Here is a 14,902-nt window from a genome sequence, read left to right on the forward strand (position 1 = left end):
TACTCATTTGTTAAATCCTAATTTCTCAGTTATACTTCCTCCCTCTCATTTGATCATTCTCTCCAATCTCAGGGACCTCTGGGCAAGGACCTCTGTAACTTCTTCATGCTGGAAAGGGGTGTTGATCTTATGGGATAAGTGAGTGAAACTGGCTGAAGTTCTTGGAGAGACTGGTACCTCTTGGCTTCAGAGCTTATTTAGTATAGGAACAATCTGGATGCCTTAAGTTTCTAAATAAACTTATAGAGTCTTAAATAGAGCCCAAAGCATTCTTTAGGGTTTTCAGGAATACTATTGGTTAGAGTTTGGCATACTTTGGCAATTTGTAATATCTGGCTGATGTCTAAGAGTGACCTCCAGAACAACCTCTCAACTCTATTTGAAATCTCATAGCCACTGAAATGTTAATTTGTTCAATTTCTTCAGTTGATTTTTGATAAGGGTGCCATGACAATTCAATGGGGAAAAGAATAGCCTTTTCAACAAGTGGCACTGGGACAACTAGAAATCCATATACAAAAGATTTAAGTTGGACCCCTAACTTGCATCATTTACAAAAAATACTCAAAATGGATCAAACACTTATGTAAAAGAGCTAAAATTATAAAATAATTAGAAGAAAACATAGATTTAAATCTTCATGACCATGGATTGGATAAAAGAAAATATAGATACGCTGGACTTAATCAGAATTAAAAATTTTGTGCTTCAAAGTATACTATAAGGAAAGTCGAAAAACAAACCACAAGAGCCAAAAGGCTACCCTGGAGGTCACTCTTATGTATGCTTCGGTTAGACATTGCTACCTATCATAACTTGCCAAACCCCAAACAAAACCATTCCTGCCAATCCTAAAGAGCACCTAGGGCAATATATAAGATTCTACAAAGGTTCCATGCACTAGGGTAACTTTCCAAAATTTACAAACTCTAGATGGGTCCTTGGACCAGATAAGTTCTGAAACTCAGAGGGGCTAGCCCTTCCAGAACATTGACTAATACCACCCCCTATCCCATTTTCTCAACAGCTGCTTCCAACATGAGAAAGTTAGAATGGGCATAGCCCCAATACCCCTGAAGAGTAGGAGAAAGATCAAAGTTGATGGTGGAATATACAGAGAAGGTAGGTCTATCAAATGAGTATGAATGCTGAATCATTATACTGATATTTCTTTTAGCCTCCAGTACCTTAAAGTAGTTAAAAATAAAAACCTAAAATTGTGGAATTGTAACTCATATCAAACTCTGAAATCTGTTCTGCAATTAATTGTTGTGAAATACTTTGAAATGTATTGCTTTTATGTACATATGTTATTTAAAGAGGAGGAGTATAACAGAGAAGATAGGATTTCACAAATAAGTATGATTGCTGAATCATTATATTGATATTTCTGTTGGTCTCCAGTGTCTTGGAGCAGCTAGGAGAAAAAATGAAAAATCGTGGAACTGTAACCCATACTAAACTTTAAAATTTGCTCTGTAACTATTTGTTAAAATGTACTTGGAAATTTATTGCTTTTTTGTATATATGTTATATTTCACAATAAAAAAGTTAAAAACAACCCACAGAGTGTGACAAAATATTTGCAAATATATAACTGTATGATACATGAAAGGTCTAGTATCCATAATATATAAAGAACTCTTGCAACTCAACAACAAAAGATAAAAAACTCAGTTGAAAAATGGGCAGAAGATTCAAATAGACATTTCTTCAAAGAAAATATATAATGGCCAATAAGCACAGGAAAAGACACTCAGTATCATCAGCCTTTAGTCTAATCAAAACCACAATGAGATGGCACTTCACCCACTAGGATGATAATAATAAATTGGAGCCTTCATACTTTGTTGGCTTTAATGTAAAATGGTACAACCACTTTGGAAAATAGTTTGGCAGTGGCTCAAAATGTTAAACATAAAATTCTCATGTGATCCAGCAATTCTACTCCTAGGTTTCTATCCAAGAGAATTGAAAACATATGTTTACATGAAAACTTGTAAAGGCGTATTCATAGCAACATGATTCATAATAGCCTCAAAGTGGAAACAATCCAAATACCCAGTGACTAATAAACAGCCAAACAAAATGTGCTATATCAATGCAATGGACTAGTATTTGGCAATAAAAGCAAATGGAGTAATGAATCATGCTGTGACATGGATGAACCTTATAAATGCTATGCTAAGTGAAAGCAACCCGTCACAAAAGGCCACTTATTATATGATTCCATTTATAGGGAAGGTATATAATAGAAAAATCCGTGGGAACAGAAAATAGATTAGTGGGACTAGAGGTGGAAATGGGGATTGAAAACTAACGGGACAGAGTTTCTTTTTGGAGTGATGAAAATATTCTGGGATCAGATAGTGGTGATATTGCACAACTGTGTATATACTAAAACAACTGAAATGTACACTATAAAACGGTGAATTTTATGGCATGTGGATTATATCTCATTAAAAATAAATTCAGCAGTGTTCCTTCCCACTGTATCACCTGCTAGCCGGTCTACGTCGGCACTACTGCCTTCAGTGGGTGCTAATGGCCTATAGAGGGAGCAAGCCTAAGGGGAATGGTTTCAGAGACTAGTGAGTAGGCTGGTGTGTGAATAGGTGTATTTTTTTCTTGCCCTGCAGATCATGCCTCACACAGAGCCACGTATCTTCCAGTCTATGGTCACGTAGGACTGATTAGGGGTGTAAGCACGCGGTGACTGGGGGAAGAATCTCCCAGGTAAGTGGCACTTCATGGTATAGATGAAGTGCATTGGGTAACTGGGAAAGCAGCGTCTTAGGCTACCTTCTTCCTGCTTCCCCTTCCCCCAACTCCTAAATCAGCCTGGGAGGAACATTCCTCACCTTTTCTTCTGGCATTTCCAGGAGAGGCAGGGCTGGATGTGTATCCTGGGGGCTTGAGGGCGAGCTAGGGCTGGAGAACTCTGACTCATAGAGTTTGTATCTGCTGGAAAGGGGACCCGCCAGGAGCGGGCTGCTGTGGGTGTCAGGCATCTCCTTCAGGTGGTGACCGCTCATCTGTCACGCAGCTAGTGAGAGGGAAAAGGAAGAACAGTGAGTCGGGCTGGGTCCAGAAGGACTTGGCTGAGGCTGAATTGAGGCCTCAGGAGGTGATGGGCCTGCCCTGAGGGGTGGGCAGTACCATACCGGGACCCACTATTCCAGCAGTGCTGTGTTCCCAACGGGGCTGGAGGCCACTCCTCCATCCATCGGAACTTTACCTTGCAAAGTCACCCCACTCTTCCAAGTCCAGAAGAAAGTTCACTTCTGAGCTGAAGACTTTCTTGACCACTGGCTTAGAATGCCTCTCTCTTTTCTTCCCAATCACAGAAATATTTTTTCTTTGCCTTTCATATTACCCATTGTACTGTCTTATGTGTAGTTAGTTTACACATATGTTTACCTTGATACATACACACAGATCCAGGGTTTCCAGCTGTGTGAGGGCTTAAGAAAAACTCGTTTTCCTAATTGCTGTGGAGCTTGATTCCCTACTGCTGACTTCCAGTCCCTCTTCTCTCCATACAACCTGCAGTGGTCTCTCCAATGCCTTCTCCCTTCTACTTCCCCAGGAATATTCTTGACTATTCCACTGGAAGGATGGAGGTCCTGTCCTCTCTACATGAAACTCCCTTTTTCTTTCCCCACCATGGCCAAAGCTCACCCCAGGGTTTCCTTGTCCACCTCCGGTTTAGTATGGCTGCCTCTGGTAATGCTTTGCTTCTCGCACCCACACCCCACCCCATTTAGTCACTTTAGCTGTTATGCTTGGGGCTTCTCCAGCTCAGTTATATTTTTGTTTTATTATTTTTTTGAGAAATGGTTTTGGACTTATACACAGTCTACTCTCAATATGAGGACACAGGTAACTGCTCAAAAAATGCTGGCTTCTCTTGCTAACACCATTCTTAATGTTGATAGCTGTGAGTTGCTGAGGGAGCAGAGAGGTCTGGGAGTCAGGGCAAATCACTCTCCTTCTTGGCCTCAGTTTCTTAACCTATTACATGGGAGGTTGTATATTCTAGGATCTCTTCCTACATTTGAACATTCTAGGACCTTGTTCTGTGAGCTTTTCTCTTAGGAAAGTTGTAGGCTGAGAGGGAATCTGATCATAAAACTTCATGGATCTCTAAATGCTTGAAGCACATGGATAGGACAAGTAAGATTTTGTTCATAAAACTGTAAGAGATAAGAACTAGGAACATGAAGCTTGAAAAAAATCATTTTAGAATACATTAAAGGCATTTCTCCTTCACACAGCAAATAACTTTTCAAGTTCCTTAAGTAAGGGGTACACAAATCAATAGTATAAATGTAGGATTTTACATAAATCATGGGTGTTACATACAGAATAAAATGGGTTTTTGAGGGCCCTCCTTGTTCTGTGGGGTGGTAACCAACAGCAGACCAGAATTCACCCCCCACCCCCACCCCTTGGGTTCCTTTCCATTCACAGACTTGTAGCTTTTGGCTCCTACTTCTCTCAGCATCCATATCTCTGGATTGAAGAGACCTCATTTTCTTAACTGTCATAACAATTCTGAAAATATTAGTTTGGTTGATTAAGTATATTCCCAAAACAGACTTAAGCCCTGCATCACCTGTGAAATGGGTCGGGGGATGTCAAATGTGTGGGCTTGAGCAGGAGGTGTCGCAGTCAAGGCTTCTCAGAAATCCAGCCCTTCCTTTGGTACCCCAATACCAATGACGGAAAGCATATTAGAGATACTTAGAGATTTTGCAAATGAAGAGAAAATTATAGAAGTTAAAATATCTGCATGAGGAATTTGGGTCACTCTTCTCCTGAATTAGAATTTCCCTCATTGCTTCATGCTGCCTCCCGTGAGTTGCAGGACAGCATATCTCTGGACAGTGGCTGCAGACCCCTGGCCTGGGTGTTATCACTCCTTGAACTGGCCTTTAGATACTGCTAAAGGACTGGAGAGTTCTCTTCTAAAATAAATGAGGTCCCTTTCCTATCCCTGCATTAGGACCATTTCCTTGGGCTATTTACTCTCCTACTCTCATTGGCAGGGATTCTCCCCTTCTGATGCTTCAAGGCTAGCATGCACCTTGCTTGCACAGAAACTAGATTATACCATCCAGCCACACCATTGTTTCTAACCGCCCACAGCTGCATTGCCAACTTTCCAGAAACTCTCTCATCCAATGAAGACTTAGCTCCTCCAAACAGTCTTATCCATGCCCCTCCATAATTTTCAGCAACATCAAGGTCTGGGGAAACAATGCATTGTCCTGTAGTCTGACTTCTCAGGTCCTTGTCCTCCCCATCTCCAGAGACCTTTTCCTTCTTTTCTCTTTTGCCCATTTCCTTGGATACGCCATGGACTTGATATCACACAGACAATAAAACCTCAAAAGTTAGATTACCCCTCTGGCCATGACATCCTGGATTTCCAACTCACCTGTTCAAGTGCCCCACTAACATAACCTCCAGGGGGCCCCCAGTTGATCGGCTCCACCAGCTGCCTCTCTTCCCTTCCCTCCTTGACCAACTTAGATTTCATAGCCCACAAGTTTACTCCTTTCAATTCCCTTGCTCTTCTCTCCCTCTGTCATACTGGTGTGCTGGAACCCCATGAATTTTTTTTTTTTTTCCTGTAACTTTACCCAGCAATTGAATACTGCTAGAGAAAACTTGTATAACTAGCTAGATTGCTTTCATTTTAAATTTATGCTCACCATCCCGAAATGAGCACCTGACCTTGATTTTCACTCTTTAGCCCACTCAGTCTGGCTTCTGCTATTTTGGTCCTTGCTGAGGTCTCTAAGACCTCCAGGTTGGCACACCTAAGCGTGCTTCAGTCCCCATTCCAGGAGACTGCTCAGCAGAATTCCCCAGAGTGGTTATCCCACCTTGATGCACTCGCTTCTCATAGCCTTTCCACTTGGTCCTCTCTCTGGTTGCTCTTCCACATTCTCCTTGGCTGGGTTCTCCTGTAAGTATTAGCATCCTCAGAGCTCCATTCTGGGCCATCTTTCTTCCCAGCTGCTCCTGCCTGGCAGCTCTTAAGGCTCTATATTCTGTCTATATACCTAGGACTCCCAAATCTAACATTTTCAGCCCAGTTTTGAGCACTGGATCCACAGATAGCATTGTCAGCTTTACACCTGTATGTGGATGTTCTGGAAGTAGCTAAAAGTTAAAGTGCTGAAAGGACTCATGAATTTCTCAAACCCACTCCCCGCTCAGGGATGCCCATCCCGGTAAATACCCTCTCGCTCTTCCAAGCCAGTCCTTCAGACAACCCAGGCGTCAGGCAAAAAAAAATCCCTTTCCTCCATGCTCCAAATCTAGTAATTCTATCTCTAAAATATGCCTTCTTGTCGACTTCTCCGATAAACTTCCAATTGGACCTGCCCACATCTCAGATTTCTCCTCCAAGCCGCACTCCACAGGGCAGCAACTGAATCCACTCACGTCAGGTCCCTACTTCAAACCCTTCAAAGGCTTCAGATTAAAACTAGTGTCTTCAGCATGGTGCCCAAGACTCTGCTTGATCAAGAGTCCTTTCTTGCCAAGGAAGGTATCTGACTCTTTCCCACCTCAGGGTCATCGCAGGGCTGGGCCATCTGCCTGGAAGGCCTCTTCCTTCCTCTTTACCTTCCTTCAGGCTTTCTCTTCGTTCTCACTTGTCAGAGAAACCGTCTCAGACCTACATCCTATACTCCCAACATATCTCACTGTCCCATGCTCCCAGGGCACCCAGCACTTTTCTTTTGAGCATTTTGCATCAAACAATGATAGATTTATCTGTATATTTATTTGTAACCTCTATCTCCCCACCAGAACTTCGGGGGACACCAGAAGACTGATGAGGACAGTTACCGTCTCTGTTCTGCTGACCCCCAGCTCCTCGTACAGCCTGGCATGGTGAGCATGTGATTAAAAAATAAACAGTTAAATGAAAGAAGGAAGGAAGGATTGGTAAGCAAGAGCCCGATGGAATGAATTCTTCCTTGGAGAACTTGTAAATTATAGTGGGTCTCAGGAGTCTTGAGTGGTTTAATAAAAGTGAGGGGCTGCGGGCTGGTCCTGTGCTTCCAGGACCCAGAATCCCCGGGCACGGTTAGCGCCTGGCCTCACCCACAGGAAAAGCTCATTAAACCCGAGTTGATTTTTAGTGTGGTTATGCAAATATTATTCAAATTTCCCTGACTCTTCTCTCTGATACTGCCATCACTATGGAATAGGGACCCCTGTCTTCTGTTCTGACCCTGCAGGTGAGGTTTCAGAGAGGGTGGGCATACTGCTTATGGAGGGGCCATGCCTGGGAAGGTTCAGGAGAGAAAAGACAAGTCTGGAACTGGTCTGTTCCTTACTGAGGCACTTTCTCCCTCTAGTGGCCAAGAGGCAGCATAGCATATTTGGCTTCTTGATATAAATTTCCTTCCAAACCATCCAAGTGAAAAGAGAGGGGCAATTAGATATCTGGACATGTGATCTGCGGGACACCACACATCTAGGTGAACTGGAAACATGAAGGAAAGAACGTGTGTTAAAATCAGTGGCTGTGAAATTCATTCAAGATCCATATGGATAATAAAAACAATTTTTTTCCCAAATATATTTTATAATGCTATCAGCTGTAAGATGTATCATTATTTTGTTTCGCTAAGAAGAAAATGCTGCCAGTTATAATTGTACGATGTCATCGATTTTAATATGCGTCCTGAGTTCAGAAATGTTAAAATATGAAGGCAATATATATCATAAAATCTAGGAAATTCATTGGGGCTTTAGTGGTGGGGCTCAAGCATACAGGTAGGAGTTGAGAATGGATATGCCCAGTAATTCTTTTTTTCTAATAAAAATTAGGACATTTTTATATTTATTTTGATGAAAAAAGTGTGTACATACTGTAAGTTTTTTAAGAACAAGGATGGTTACTTTGTTCATTTCTGTGTTTGCATTGCCCGGCAGAGGGCCAGGAACATAATAAACCCTCAATGTATGTTAAAGGAATGAAGGAAAGACGGAATGAAGGACTGAACAAGGGAAATACTCTCCAAAGTACTCTCCAAAAAGACACTTTCTCCTCCACCTTTGTGAAGAACAGCATTCCAATTTATGACAGAGAAATCAAGGGCCAGAAAAGCAAAATAGCACAATTGCTCCCATGTCTGTAGCTTCCTGCACATACTGAAGCCAGCCTGCTACGCTGCTGCCGAGTTGGGCACTGCTGGCAGAGGCAGAGCTGGGGTGTCCCGAGGTCCTTCAGCCCCCTGTCCCGGCCCTCGGCCAGGAGTTGTATTTCACAAGCCTCAGCAGGAACAGCGAGCTTGCGTCTCCTCTCAGGAACACAGTGTTCCTTTGCCATGGGAATGTTTATCCTGTTAAAATGGGGGAATTTTGGCTTAGGGGTCAGGGTGAGATGTGCAGCAAAAATGGCTTTGTAAAGAGAAGGTCACCGTGTCTGGAAAGGGCACATGCTGTGTGGCTGAGACACTAAGATGCTGAGTTTCACTCTTCCCTGCCACTAGGGGCTCTGTTTTTCTCTCTTTAAAAAGCAATGTTTGATTCTTAAAAGACTGAAATAGCTGACTTGGTTCCTGGCACATAGTAGGTGCTTGTGATTTTTAGTTTCCCCTCTTCTCACGCTCCCAAATTGAAGGGAAAGATGGCTAGAGCAGCAGGATGAAGGGCAAACGGCTTGTCCGAAACAGAAAGGCTTTCAAAAGTTTCCATAAGGCGTCGGCCACTTGTTAGAACTGGACGGTAAAATTCCTGCCCGAGCCACGTTCCGTCTGAAGACGGCAGGCCTCAGAGTCGGTTCCCAACCCAGCCCCGCGCCAGGACATTAAACCTTCTTCCAAGAACACATAATTATCTGCTTGGCGAGTTCACATTCTTCTTGGCTGCCCACACCACCTCTTCTCCCTCAGAAATACGAATAAAACATTCCCTCCAGAAAGCCAGCCTCACACTTCCTGCAAGGAGGCTTCAAATCCAGCCTCGCTTCTTCATCCTCTTTGTAGGAATCTGCTGTGTTGAGTGCCTACTACGCACCCTTGGGTTGTCTTGCAAGGAATGGAAAGGCTGTGCCTGAAAAGAGCTCATGGCTGAGTGGCAGGGAGAGAGTTGTGAAGAGACATATCAGGCGATGGAAGGGAAAGTGCCATGGTAGAGGGGAAGCAGGGACAGCAATAGGACCCCAGAGCAGCTGCCCTTAACCTCCCAGTCTAGAAGAGGCTGGGCCCCAGGCTTTCAGAGCAGGGCCTTGTTGGTCCGGAAAGAGGGAGGAGCCCACTTGAAGGCCAAGGAAATACAGAGAAATACAGAGAAATACAACGAAATACAGCTAGGGGGTCAGAAGCCCACCAGGAACAGTTCTTAGTCCTTGTATGTTTCCGTTTGCTAATACTGCCAGAATGCAATATACCAGAAGTGTAATGGCTTTTATATAGGGAATTTATTAATTTACAATATTACCGTACCAAGGCCATAGAAATGTCCAAACTAAGGCATCCAGGGAAAGATACCTTGACTCAAGAACAGCAGATGTCTGTCATATGGAAAAGCACATGGCTCGTGTCTTCTAGTTCCTGTTCTCAGTTCTGTGGCTTCCAGGTTCTGATACCAGTGGTTTTCTCTCCACGCATCTGTGGGCTTTCACTCAGCTCCTCTGGGACACAACTCTGACATCTCATAGCATATGCTGGGGTTTGCATCGCTAAACGTCCATATCTGGGCATCTCTGAGGCTTCTGTATTTCCAAATGTCTGTGTCTGTATCTGCATCTGAGGTTTCTCCAAAATGTTTTCTCTTTTAAAGGACTCTAGTAAACTAATCAAGACCTACCTTGAATAGGTGGATTAACATCTCCATCTAATAAAAAGGTCATACACACAATTGAGTGGGTCAATCTCCACAGAAACAATCTAATCAAAGGTTCCACTCTAAACAATAGGTCTGGATCCACAAGATTGGATTAGGAAAATGATATGGCTTTCCTGGGGTACATAACAGCTTCAAACCAGTACACGGTATTTGGACTCAATTTTGGATCTCGATTCTTCTTCCAAAGTTTAGAAAACATGGCTCCTAATTCTATTGTACCATTTTTTACTATTTTCTCTTAAGGACCATCCATTCCTAATGGAAATGAAAAAAAACCTGTCCATGCCCAGTGGAGAGAGGCCTGTGCAGACCATGTTTCTCAAATGGCTGGTACAATCAGTGCATGCACTCTCTCCCCTGAGTTCTCCCGGGCATGGGAATGCGAGTAGATGGCCATCCAGTTGGAATCTGAGATGGCCTCACATCATGTTCTCAGCAGCTAAATTATTGAACTTGTAGCAGCTCTGGAGAAGGAAAAGTGATTAGCAGATTCTTTAAAATATTTGTTCAATTGATTAATTTTGTCCTGAGACCCTGTGACTGAGTAAAGGAGAGTTTTCAAATTTTTTACAACCTTAAGATAGAAGGAGATGCTCTTTGCCTCCTCTCAAATGATGAAGAAATCCATTCTCAGTGCCTCTGGCAGACGGATATCCAGATCCTGTTGGCCGGGTTCCCAACACCTCACGAGTCAGGCTGTTCTCGTTATCAAGGGTTCTGCTTCCTCGAAACCCTAGTATCTATTGAGCTAACACTGGCTGCCCCGGAATTTTACCCCTTGCCAACTCCAGTCCTGTCCACCATGTCTGCAGCAGAGATGTCAGCTCCTTTTTTCCACACGAGAGCACTTTCGAGTTTGGTCCTAAGCCTTCCCTTCTCCAGGGCACACTTCTTGATTTTCCGTCAGTCTTGCTTACCATCCGGGCCGCTGGCTCTCTGCTGTCCTGCCCCTGGATCCCAGTGGCGGCAGATCCAAGGCAGAGACATCACTCTGCAAGGCCCTTGGTGAGCTGGGCTGGGTTGCTGGGGCTAGGAGCCAAGTGGGGTTTGGGGAGGGGAACAGCTACTAAAAGGGAGAACTCAGGTGAGTGGGGCCAGGCGGATGCTTGGTCAGGCTGCCCAGAGTAGGGACAGAATAGGCCCATGGGCTAGTGGGTAACACCAGAGGGAGGTCAGGGAGGGGATGCAGCCAGAAGAGGTGTGGATGCACCAAGAGGTGTGTTTCTCAGGGCCGGGCTGGCCAAGTCCTGTCTTTTATCCGGGGTAGCTCAGAGCTTTTCTTAGCAGTTCCAGCCCAAGGAGTCTGATCTGGGATGAGAGGAGCTTGACCCACTGGGACCAGCAGGTCAGGCTGGGAGGTAAGGATCAGACAGTGCAGCCTCCTGCCTGTGTTAGAGAAGGGCTGGCCACCTGCAGGCCCAGGGCAGCACCTTTCTGACTTCTCCCAAAGGGCAGGGCTGGGACTCTGCAGCTGAGTTTATCCAGGGCCTGCCAGGGGACCTCTGAGTCTCAGAGGGAAGACAACAGGGAGTCTTTACCTTCAGCAGAAGCCATGGGGAAGGAGGTGGTGGTAAGAGGCCAGACCTTCTCTGATGGTCCTCCTTACCTATTAGCTTGTGTTTGGAAGATCATTCTGGGAGGGTTGTCACATGCTTCTCAGTTGACACTCTTTACGTCTTTAAAGTGGGCTGATCCTTCCATGTTCCACATCTCTAGCCCTGCTCAGCCCATCAACAGCAATCACTAAGCTGTCAGAGTTTTCTTCAGTGGCCTCTATCTGGATCATCTTCTCCCTTTGGGCTTCCCCCAGCACAGGTCAACTTCTCGCTGGTCTCCTCAACCTCAGGCTCTCAGTTCCTCTCCACCTGGCCACTGATGATGGATAAATGGTCTCAGTACACTCTGGCCACACCACTGCTCAAAAAGTCTCCAAGGCACTCCCTGTCTGATTCCTTTGCCACATGCCCTGGCCAAGTTTACCTCCTGGGCATGAAATTAGGAGCCAGGTTGGCTGAGGCATGGGGCACGGTGACGCAGTTTACTGGAGTGCTAATAGCCCTTGATGGGAACTAATACAGAATAATATTTTTATGTTTAAGCAAACCTGGATTACAAAGGAGTAGTAGGCACATCCTTTTCTTTTTGAGATAGCAATTTCTGGGAAGAAATCTTGAGTTGGCAGGGGGCTGCTGTAGGCTTGTCCCCAGACCACTGAGGGAAAGGGGTAGATTATCTTCTTCGGCTGGGGCCACAGAGGGGAAGGGTTAAGAAGCACTGATGATAGCAACAGTTCTCCTTCTTCCAGGGATCTAGCCCAGGGTGAATCCATGTGCAGAGTTCTCTGGCCAGTGCTATGATTTGGATCTATGTCACAGTGCAGTGGACACTCCTTCCTGTACACACCCCTCCTGCACACCCACCCACGCACTCACTCAAACATGCTACTGGCTTCCCCGAGCTGCCTTTGTGTAGTTGATTTAATGTTATCAAATAGATCTGGACTACCTGAGCTCAAATCCTGGCTGTCCCACTTACTAGCTGTGTGTCCTTGGGCAAACTTCACGGCTTCTCGGTGCCTTGATTTGTTCATCTGTGTGATGAGGACAATAATAGCATTCACTGCATAGAGCAGGTTTAGAAGAGAATGAATGCAAGGTGCTTCCTCTAGTGCCTGGTGTGTAGCAAGGGGCCAAAGAGCATTAGCTAGTTTTACTGCTCACACCTTCATTCCCTTTGGTATCTCTGCATGTGTGCGGTTGAGCATCTCGGGCACTAGCAGCCTGTGGCTGCTGGATGAATGAAGTGGTGTGCGAGGATTTAGTTTCCTATTTTCCTTGCTGACTGTGTCCATGGTGAGGCGGAGAGGTGGGCTCAGGCACTAGGGAGTTGGGTGGGCAAGGAGCTTACATGACGTCGTGTCAGCTCTCGGCAGTCAGCCTCGCCCTGCTGGGATGTCTCTGGCACTTTATATTCCAATGGACTGAGTTACCTCCCTGGACAGCCCGTCAAGCCTGCTCCTTGCCAGCTCCTTTTCCCTGAGCTCTGGGCAGTTCTCTGTGTTGGCCCTGGGCTGGGAGGGCAGGAGATCTTGGAGTGAGGGCCTGTGCACAGAGCCTGGGAGCGTCTCCTCTGCTCTCTGTCATCGCTGTTTGCATATATACCTCATCTCTGCAGGATGAAAGGGGCCCCTTAGGGCCTCTTCTTTGTTTTCCTCACAGGCACATAGTAGGCACTCAACAAATATTTGATCAATTCATGGGGGATTAGAGACAATGAACTTGCAAATTCTTCCTGGTTTTGAACGTCTGTGCATATGATATGTCATGCATCACAAAGTACTTCCCTTTCCATAACTGCATTTTTTTCTTGAACAGTCTGATGACGTGAGCAGGTGGCAGCATAGTGTCATTCTTCTCATTTCTCAGGCCCAGAGAGGTGAGGGTACCTGTCTGAGGTCACACAGCATGTTGACATAGGAGCTAGAACTGATGTTCAGCCCTGGTGCTCGCACCTAGGCTTTGTCTGCAACAGCACAACCCACCCCCTTGCATGGACCCCGAGATCACTGCACTCCCCCTTCATGCAGTGATCTCGGACCGGCACTTTCTTGATTCTCCTTGGAGCCTGACTTTGCATAATTTAATTTTCGGGTCTTTGGCTCCAGGGTATACAAACACATGCCTCCTATCAGGAACCAGATCATGGTGTAAAGCAGGGTCTTCCTGGTGTAACCTGGGGCTGCATGTAACCCCTGGGAAACAGCTCGTCTACACTGACTGGGTTTGGCACGTCTGTTTGGCCCTTCAGCCACCCCTTCCTTTTCAACAAAACCTTGGTAACTTTTTAAAAAAGTGATTCTGATTTGAAGTGTGGATGCAGGGTTGTCCCTGTGAGACTGAAAACTGGGACATATTCCATTAGATGCTGTCTGATTCAGATGAAACTCATAATGAGATGCCTAGCAAAGGTACTCTTGGTAGGAAAACGGGCAACTTGCAGACAAAATGGAGGTGTTTAGAAGGGGACAGAGAGTAGTGTTGGCTGTGTGTGTGGTGGGGAGGGGGTGGTTAACCAGCTGGTGTTAAGTCTCAAGACTTTCTTAAGCACCAGTCCAAAGGGCCACCAGGGCTGGGCTCTCCCAGCACAGCAGCCTGCTGTGCCCCAGTCCTCCAGCCTTAGGGGATTGTTCTTAGCCTGATGTAACCCACCTAGAAGTCAATCAGGCATTAGCTTTCCCATCAACCAGCGGTCTTTCACAACTAGCCTCACGTGATGAATTGTCTGCACCTGATGAACTTGAGCTACCCTTTTAGTCTGACTTGGTTGGAAGCTTAGTCTACTTGGTGAGTAGCTGTTGATGGTGCCCCTTTGCTGTTGATCTGTGGATCCTGGGGAGACTAGGGTTAGAGGAAAGCAGAACTTCAGGTGAAAGAAGTCACTCAATGGATGGTCCCATGGGGCCAGCCCAGGATTCAGTGGAATGAAGCAATTACAGAGTTTCAGAAAGTGCACCCTTCCCACGATCTGTCGTCAGCAGCCTGTCAATGAGGGCTCAGACACACTTTGGGAGGGCCTCTGTCCTTTCGTTTCACCATCCTGATGGGTTTTGCATTTTCCACACTGTTTCCTTCTTTTAGATGCTCTTAAGAAAACCCATCTTCAGGGATTTTACAACAAGCCTTGTTTCCAGAGCACCTTCTCCTTCCCTTCAGCTGAACATGAACATGCCTTCCTTTAAACCTCTTGACCACAGACTGTCATCATGATCTCTGGAACTTTAAAGAAGGCCAATGCTTGGTTCCCACCCAGAGATTCTGATCAGATTGGTCTGGGTATGGCCTGGTCATTGGGAGTTTTAAAATCTCCTCAGGTGAGTCTACTCTGCAGTCAAGATGGAGAACCATAGACCTAAATCTTTATTTATATTTATATCTTGCCCACATTTTATTATTTATTTATTTATTTATTTTTTACATGGGCAGGCACCAGGAATCGAACCCAGGTCCTCGGGCATGGCAGGCAA

General features: G+C 45.3%; 1 protein-coding gene across 2 annotated transcripts in view; it reads right to left on the bottom strand.

Moving 5' to 3' along the window:
- Window positions 1–3,035, bottom strand: part of SLC14A2 (solute carrier family 14 member 2) — a 67,772-nt gene extending 64,737 nt beyond the window's left edge. For both annotated transcript variants that reach the window (XM_077135577.1, XM_077135578.1), the window contains exon 1: window positions 2,862–3,035. In XM_077135577.1, coding sequence (XP_076991692.1) covers window positions 2,862–3,035 — 174 coding nt within the window. The remainder of the gene's footprint in view (window positions 1–2,861) is intronic.
- Window positions 3,036–14,902: the final 11,867 nt, after the last annotated feature.

The sequence above is a fragment of the Tamandua tetradactyla genome, chromosome 18, assembly GCF_023851605.1.
Source record: "Tamandua tetradactyla isolate mTamTet1 chromosome 18, mTamTet1.pri, whole genome shotgun sequence".
Lineage (NCBI taxonomy): Eukaryota > Metazoa > Chordata > Mammalia > Pilosa > Myrmecophagidae > Tamandua > Tamandua tetradactyla.